Source organism: Engraulis encrasicolus, unplaced genomic scaffold (genome assembly GCF_034702125.1).
Source record: "Engraulis encrasicolus isolate BLACKSEA-1 unplaced genomic scaffold, IST_EnEncr_1.0 scaffold_267_np1212, whole genome shotgun sequence".
Classification (NCBI taxonomy): Eukaryota; Metazoa; Chordata; class Actinopteri; order Clupeiformes; family Engraulidae; genus Engraulis; species Engraulis encrasicolus.
The window spans coordinates 1-8,772 of record NW_026945552.1 but is presented as its reverse complement, the minus strand read 5'-3'; the positions used below and the strand labels follow the sequence as shown (position 1 = coordinate 8,772).

The 8,772-nt window shown below is 40.5% G+C and overlaps 1 protein-coding gene across 1 annotated transcript; it reads right to left on the bottom strand.

Moving 5' to 3' along the window:
* Positions 1–5,380: 5,380 nt before the first annotated feature.
* On the bottom strand, positions 5,381–6,437 carry LOC134442914 (GTPase IMAP family member 8-like). Its single transcript, XM_063192878.1, has 2 exons — positions 6,302–6,437; positions 5,381–5,934 (listed from the first exon to the last, which is right to left on the bottom strand). The coding sequence occupies exons 1-2, from the start codon at positions 6,333–6,335 to the stop codon at positions 5,381–5,383; spliced, it is 588 nt and encodes a 195-aa protein (XP_063048948.1). The 5' UTR covers positions 6,336–6,437.
* Positions 6,438–8,772: the final 2,335 nt, after the last annotated feature.

Genomic DNA, 8,772 nt, shown 5'->3' with positions numbered 1-8,772 from the left:
GGTGTCGATGACTGTCACCCGTTTTCCATAGAGATCCCTCTCTTCTTTCTGACACTGAGTGGTGAGTGGGTCTGCAGTGGCCTCTGATGCGAACTTGTTCTCTCCCAGGATGGTGTTTCCACTGGCACTCTTCCCACAGCCAAACTCCCCCAGCAGAACCAGGGTGACAGGATAGGTAGAGCTCTGGACTAGAAGCAACAAGAAAATAAGCAAATTTTCACATTTCCTGTAAAGGGAAATCAAGCTATGAATTGAAGAGGGATGAAAACGTGTATCAGAGGGCTGGAGTTTAGTGAAACTCCCCGTAGCAAAAACTAGTATATCATTGTTTATAGTATACTTACTGTAAGTATAACTACTTCAGACCATCTTCTATCAGTATACTAGAAAATATACAAATTTAATACTTCTTCAGACTAGATGAGCAGATACAACAATGAGCTACTAACTCATATTTAGTATATTGTCGGTACACTTAAAAGTATACTTTAACTATGTTTAATGTAATTGTACGTATACATTAAGCAAACACTGTTATCTAAGGCATTCTACATTTATGGTTGGTATTGCAGACGTGTTCAATATCAATGCCTATAAAAATGCTATACAATACCATTAGCCTCTTGAAGTATATAACTGGTAGTATATAAGTAGCAGGTGAATGTAGCCTAAGGGGACAGTTGTTTAAAGGGACAGTTGTGTAAAGGGAACAGTTGTGTAAATTAGTATCTTGCAAGTTCAAAACCTGCCTGAACCAGTTGGAAATATCTGAATTGTGATTTTAAATATGAATTTCTATGATGCTTGTAGTTGATGCCCTGTAAGCCTGACATAGCCACAGTAACTGTAGAATGCCCTAGATTACATTATCTAAGTTGTGTAAATTAATGCACATGTGACTGTGTGTTAATTGTACTTTAAGTGTATTTTAAAGATACTTGCTGTGTACTCACTCATAATAGTATTATAGGCCTAGCTATGGTAGCCAATAATATTATAGTATAGTAATATTATAGTATAGTATTGTAATAGTATACTTTCGTATTCATGTTCCAATTTGTCCCTAAGAATAATTAAATGAGTATAGTTTTTAGTCCACTGTAAGTATAAAATAAAGTTAATAAAAAGTGCACTCCAACAGCAGTATACTCATAGTAGCCTACACTTAAATACACATCATATTTGCTAAGGGTAATCATATTAAATATGTGCACACACTGATTGTAGTTGCACCTGCAACTGCATGACTAAAGTAACATTGCACAGACATGGCATTGCATGAATAAGGATAGAATTGCATAGAGTACTGCTTAAAGCACTTGCCTGGGCGTGTGGGTCTTGATGTGTCTGGGATGGGTCCCGCTACATTTCCTTCCCTCTGCTCCTTTCCCCTTCTCTTATTCTCACTCATGTTTCCTTTATATACCTGTTCCATGAGCCTCTCCACCTGCACTCTCCACTCTTCTCTGTTCTTGTTGTTGAACACCTGATACCTGTCCCCACATTCCCTAATCAACTTCTGGAGGTGTGGGTTGGTGTTTCTGACATAATCATCAATACTCTGATCATATTTCAGATCATCCCCATATGTGAAGAGGATGAGGGTTCTGTCTCTTATCTTCCCTAGTTTTTCCTCTAGCCTCTCTAAGATGCCTCTCTCTCTCTCAGTGAAGCGGCCAATCTGGATGACTAGCAGGTACACACACTCCCTGCCCTCACACATCTCTCTGCACTGCCTAACATGTCTTTCTGGATCTTTAATGTGTTGATCAAAGAAGTCTGGGGTGTCGATGACTGTCACCCGTTTTCCATTGAGATCCCTCTCTTCTTTCTGACACTGAGTGGTGAGTGGTCCTGCAGTGGCCCTTGATGCAAACTTGTTTTCTCCCAGGATGGTGTTTCCACTGGCACTCTTCCCACAGCCAAACTCCCCCAGCAGAACCAGGGTGACAGGATAGGTAGAGCTCTGGACTAGACAAAAATAAGAAAAGAAATGAATTCTGTTACATCAGCTTCAGCAGACTTCTTGTTAACTAACAACCGTCATGAGAAAGAATGGCAGGGGTTGAGGGGGCAAGATCAAAGCAGATGAAGTCCACATTTCCTCATTACTTTACATTACTCTAAGCAGAGACAAAAGCCAAAGCAATTTACAATTATTTTACAGGGTATTGGTTCCAGACTCTGAAGTTGTATGGGGTTAGGTGTCTTAAATTCACTTTTCAGAACTAGTTTTCAGCACCTTATAAGATGAGTTTATCTCTAGTCAGATGAAAACAACAATTAGAACAAAAAACGTTGTCCTACTTTGTATGATGTTTAAGCACCCAGCCTTACCTGCTTCCATATTCTGCGTCTTATTTTGGATCATCAGCAGCCTCTAACTGACAAATGCAGGTACCAACATAAGGGACCTCTTACCTCACACTGCTATACCCAGTGAGGCTCTTGTGTCTCTACTCTGTTTGAGTACTGAGTACCAGCTTGGCACAATGGACATTAAGTATGTGGAAATGGGCGGAGAGATCAATGCTCATTTTGTATGCAGAACTGGGCGGTGTCATTGACACAATAAATATGGGCATATGTTATGCTGACATTCTAAGCAGAACCTTCAGCCACTTGCAGATTGCTGCTGTTGCTGAATAGATCAACATTTTAAAAGTATATTGAGAGTCACACTTTTTACTGCTAAGACAGTTTGTGTTGTGTATACTCCATTACTGACATCTGGCATTTAAAAAAATGTATTCCCAAGGACATGGTAAGAAAACCTATTATGTGTGATAGCCTACTATGCAAGCTGTGTCTAGTGTATTTGTAAAACACACAATATGATTTAAGAGGGAACTCTGATCTGTTTGTATTACAATGTTATCTCATAAATTGGGATTTACATCTGAACGAACAGTATTGTGTATGTCGTAAAATTAGCATCATGTTAACTTATGTTTGAAATGAAAATAAATAGGATGCAAATAGACATAGTATTGCTCTTGTTTCTTTCAGGTGAACCTTTGAGGCTGGTCATTCTGGGAAAAACTGGTGTTGGGAAGAGTCACGTTGCAAATGTCATCTTGGGAAGACATGCCTTTGAGTCCAGAGCCTCTGCAAACTCCGTCACACAGGTGTGTCAGAAATTAGAAAAGACGGCAGGTAGAAGGATTGAGGTCGTCGACACTCCGGGTGTCATAGATACTGGCAGAGTAAAGAGGGATGTTGCCAATGAGATTCTGCACTCCATCTTCATGTCCAGACCTGGTCCACACGCTTTCCTGCTCGTTCTCCAGGTGGGCCGATTCACAGACGAGGAACTGAAAGCAGTCGAGGCTTTACAGGAGATCTTTGGACCAAGAGTTAAAGATTACACTGTTGTGGTCTTCAATCGTGCTCAAGAACTGGAAGGCCAGACTTTAGAATCTTTCATGCAAGGTAGTGCAGAGCTCTGTGGTGTGGTGCAAGATTGTGGTGGAAGATGTGTTACAATTGACAACAATCTACAAAACCAAACTCAGGTTACTAATCTGGTTTGGCAGGTAGACAGGCTGGTAACGCTAAATGGGGGAAATTACTTCTCGAATGACGTCTATAGGGAATCAATCAGAGCATCTAGTGCTGATGTGTTTGTTGCCCGAATGATGGCAAACATGATCATATGGGTCAGGAATTTCTTCCGAGTATTGTTTCATCAGTAAAAGATGTATGTATGTATGTATGTATGTATAGTGGCCTAAAGATGCACAGTACTGTTTCTAATGTCAGTATCGAGCCATCTAAAATCTATCCAACTACAAAGTGTAAGTAATGAATCTCAAAACTCAATTGAAATTACAATGTTTTGTTTGTTCCAGTAAATCATCATTCTGACTTTCTTTTTCTTTAATGATTTTATTTTGTAATGTCTTATTAAAATCATTTTGGTTGTACTACTGAATTGAAGAAAATAAATGACTGCAATAAAAATAAAAAGAGTTGAGCTCCAGCATGCTTTGTTCATTTGACTGCTGGGTCCGTGTATCATCCGATCATTCAATTATTCCATTCAATTTGGCAAACGGAAAAACAAAAAAATGATGCAATATTTCGTTTTCCTGTTTTTAGTATGAGCAAAACATTGGGGATTGATGTTTGTTTTCGTTTTTCAACCTAAAACAGAACAAATCATAAACAGGGAAACCAAAACGAAATTTTAATAGTAATTTGCGTTTATTGGTTTTATTTATTCTTCATGGTGGGTAGGCTACATTAGCCTCCCCATGGTCTCGTGGAGGCGCTAGATCCTCGTTATGTCACAAGACGTCGTTTCAATTGGGATGTTGATTGAATAAATGTCCACCAACATTGTTCTGCCTAGGCTGGCAGGGTGGAACAGTTTTCTCCATGGAAGCATCTGCGAAGGGCCATTCCACAAGAGCAAATCGAGGAAGAGAGTTTAGATAATGGCGTGTATTACAGGCTGCCCTCTGTCTCTCGCGGCACGTCAGTCCGTATGTGACCTCGGGCACAAACGCGAGATGCAGGTTGACCATGGTGCCATTTGGGGCAAATTGCGCGCAGTCTGGATTGACAGACAGCACATGTAACATGTAGGCTAACTCACCCAACTCGCTTGGTAGGGTAGGTTAGTGGTCAGAGCGAGGGATAGTAGCCTATTATCTTAATGGAAAGACACTTCAGGTCCACGTTTAAATGGGGCCATGCGTAACGCATCCAACGCCAGGGGGAAACATCTGAATTGTGATTTTAAATATGAATTTCTATGATGCTTGTAGTTGATGCCCTGTAAGCCTGACATAGCCACAATAACTGTAGAATGCCCTAGATTACATTATCTAATTTGTGTAAATTAATGCACATGTGACTATGTGTTAATTGTACTTTAAGTGTATTTTAAAGATACTTGCTGTGTACTCACTCATAATAGTATTATAGGCCTAGCTATGGTAGCCAATAATATTATAGTATAGTAATATTATAGTATAGTATTGTAGTAGTATACTTTCGTATTCATGTTCCAATTTGTCCCTAAGAATAATTAAATGAGTATAGTTTTTAGTCCACTGTAAGTATAAAATAAAGTTAATAAAAAGTGCACTCCAACAGCAGTATACTCATAGTAGCCTACACTTAAATACACATCATATTTGCTAAGGGTAATCATATTAAATATGTGCACACACTGATTGTAGTTGCACCTGCAACTGCATGACTAAAGTAACATTGCACAGACATGGCATTGCATGAATAAGGATAGAATTGCATAGAGTACTGCTTAAAGCACTTGCCTGGGCGTGTGGGTCTTGATGTGTCTGGGATGGGTCCCGCTACATTTCCTTCCCTCTGCTCCTTTCCCCTTCTCTTATTCTCACTCATGTTTCCTTTATATACCTGTTCCATGAGCCTCTCCACCTGCACTCTCCACTCTTCTCTGTTCTTGTTTGTTGAACACATGATACTTGTCCCTACATTTCCCAATCAACCTCTGGAGGTGTGGGTCGGTGCTTCTGACATAATCATCAATACTCTGACCATATTTCAGATTATCCCCATATGTAAAGAGGATGATGGTTCTCTCTCCAATCCTCCCCAGTTTCTTCTCTAGTCTCTCTAAGATGTCTCTCTCTCTCTCAGTGAAGCGGCCAATCTGGATGACCAGCAGGTACACACACTCCCTGCCCTTACACATCTCTCTGCACTGCCTAACATGTCTTTCTGGATCTTTAATGTGTTGATCAAAGAAGTCTGGGGTGTCGATGACTGTCACCCGTTTTCCATTGAGATCCCTCTCTTCTTTCTGACACTGAGTGGTGAGTGGTCCTGCAGTGGCCCTTGATGCAAACTTGTTTTCTCCCAGGATGGTGTTTCCACTGGCACTCTTCCCACAGCCAAACTCCCCCAGCAGAACCAGGGTGACAGGATAGGTAGAGCTCTGGACTAGACAAAAATAAGAAAAGAAATGAATTCTGTTACATCAGCTTCAGCAGACTTCTTGTTAACTAACAAACCGTCATGAGAAAGAATGGCAGGGGTTGAGGGGGCAAGATCAAAGCAGATGAAGTCCACATTTCCTCATTACTTTACATTACTCTAAGCAGAGACAAAAGCCAAAGCAATTTACAATTATTTTACAGGGTATTGGTTCCAGACTCTGAAGTTGTATGGGGTTAGGTGTCTTAAATTCACTTTTCAGAACTAGTTTTCAGCACCTTATAAGATGAGTTTATCTCTAGTCAGATGAAAACAACAATTAGAACAAAAAACGTTGTCCTACTTTGTATGATGTTTAAGCACCCAGCCTTACCTGCTTCCATATTCTGCGTCTTATTTTGGATCATCAGCAGCCTCTAACTGACAAATGCAGGTACCAACATAAGGGACCTCTTACCTCACACTGCTATACCCAGTGAGGCTCTTGTGTCTCTACTCTGTTTGAGTACTGAGTACCAGCTTGGCACAATGGACATTAAGTATGTGGAAATGGGCGGAGATATCAATACTCATTTTGTATGCAGAACTGGGCGGTGTCATTGACACAATAAATATGGGCATATGTTATGCTGACATTCTAAGCAGAACCTTCAGCCACTTGCAGATTGCTGCTGTTGCTGAATAGATCAACATTTTAAAAGTATATTGAGAGTCACACTTTTTACTGCTAAGACAGTTTGTGTTGTGTATACTCCATTACTGACATCTGGCATTTAAAAAAATGTATTCCCAAGGACATGGTAAGAAAACCTATTATGTGTGATAGCCTACTATGCAAGCTGTGTCTAGTGTATTTGTAAAACACACAATATGATTTAAGAGGGAACTCTGATCTGTTTGTATTACAATGTTATCTCATAAATTGGGATTTACATCTGAACGAACAGTATTGTGTATGTCGTAAAATTAGCATCATGTTAACTTATGTTTGAAATGAAAATAAATAGGATGCAAATAGACATAGTATTGCTCTTGTTTCTTTCAGGTGAACCTTTGAGGCTGGTCATTCTGGGAAAAACTGGTGTTGGGAAGAGTCACGTTGCAAACGTCATCTTGGGAAGACATGCCTTTGAGTCCAGAGCCTCTGCAAACTCCGTCACACAGGTGTGTCAGAAATTAGAAAAGACGGCAGGTAGAAGGATTGAGGTCGTCGACACTCCGGGTGTCATAGATACTGGCAGAGTAAAGAGGGATGTTGCCAATGAGATTCTGCACTCCATCTTCATGTCCAGACCTGGTCCACACGCTTTCCTGCTCGTTCTCCAGGTGGGCCGATTCACAGACGAGGAACTGAAAGCAGTCGAGGCTTTACAGGAGATCTTTGGACCAAGAGTTAAAGATTACACTGTTGTGGTCTTCAATCGTGCTCAAGAACTGGAAGGCCAGACTTTAGAATCTTTCATGCAAGGTAGTGCAGAGCTCTGTGGTGTGGTGCAAGATTGTGGTGGAAGATGTGTTACAATTGACAACAATCTACAAAACCAAACTCAGGTTACTAATCTGGTTTGGCAGGTAGACAGGCTGGTAACGCTAAATGGGGGAAATTACTTCTCGAATGACGTCTATAGGGAATCAATCAGAGCATCTAGTGCTAATGTGTTTGTTGCCCGAATGATGGCCAACATGATCATATGGGTCAGGAATTTCTTCCGAGTATTGTTTCATCAGTAAAAGATGTATGTATGTATAGTGGCCTAAAGATGCACAGTACTGTTTCTAATGTCAGTATCGAGCCATCTAAAATCTATCCAACTACAAAGTGTAAGTAATGAATCTCAAAACTCAATTGAAATTACAATGTTTTGTTTATTCCAGTAAATCATCATTCTGACTTTCTTTTTCTTTAATGATTTTATTTTGTAATGTCTTATTAAAATCATTTTGGTTGTACTACTGAATTGAAGAAAATAAATGACTGCAATAAAAATAAAAAGAGTTGAGCTCCAGCATGCTTCGTTCATTTGACTGCTGGGTCCGTGTATCATCCGATCATTCAATTATTCCATTCAATTTGGCAAACGGAAAAAGAAAAAATGATGCAATATTTCGTTTTCCTGTTTTTAGTATGAGCAAAACATTGGGGATTGATGTTTGTTTTCGTTTTTCAACCTAGAACAGAACAAATCATAAACAGGGAAACCAAAACGAAATTTTAATAGTAATTTGCGTTTATTGGTTTTATTTATTCTTCATGGTATATTAGCCTCCCCATGGTCTCGTGGAGGCGCTAGATCCTCGTTATGTCAGAAGGTGTCATTTCAATTGGGATGTTGATTGAATAAATGTCCACCAACATTGTTCTGCCTAGGCTGGCAGGGTGGAACAGTTTTCTCCATGGAAGCATCTGCGAAGGGCTATTCCACAAGCGCAAATCGAGGAAGAGAGTTTAGATAATGGCGTGTATTACAGGCTGCCCTCTGTCTCTCGCGGCACGTCAGTCCGTATGTGACCTCGGGCACAAACACGAGATGCAGGTTGACCATGGTGCCATTTGGGGCAAATTGCGCGCAGTCTGGATTGACAGACAGCACATGTAACATGTAGGCTAACTCACCCGACTCGCTTGGTAGGGTAGGTTAGTGGTCAGAGCGAGGGATAGTAGCCTATTATCTTAATGGAAAGACACTTCAGGTCCACGTTTAAATGGGGCCATGCGTAACGCATCCAACGCCAGGGGGGTGTTCCATGGTGTTGTGACAGATAGAGGTAGAGGTCGGTCGGATGGAGACGTCTAGCACCTTTCACAAATGTTCGCCGACAATAGCTTAAGTAGCCTATGCTAAA

Coding starts and splice junctions, on each gene's coding strand:
- LOC134442914 (XM_063192878.1), bottom strand. CDS start 6,335: ATGATCCAAAATAAGACGCAGAATATGGAAGCAG. Junction 5,935..6,301: donor GACGCAGAATATGGAAGCAG/GTAAGGCTGGGT, acceptor ATTTTTGTCTAG/TCCAGAGCTCTACCTATCCT.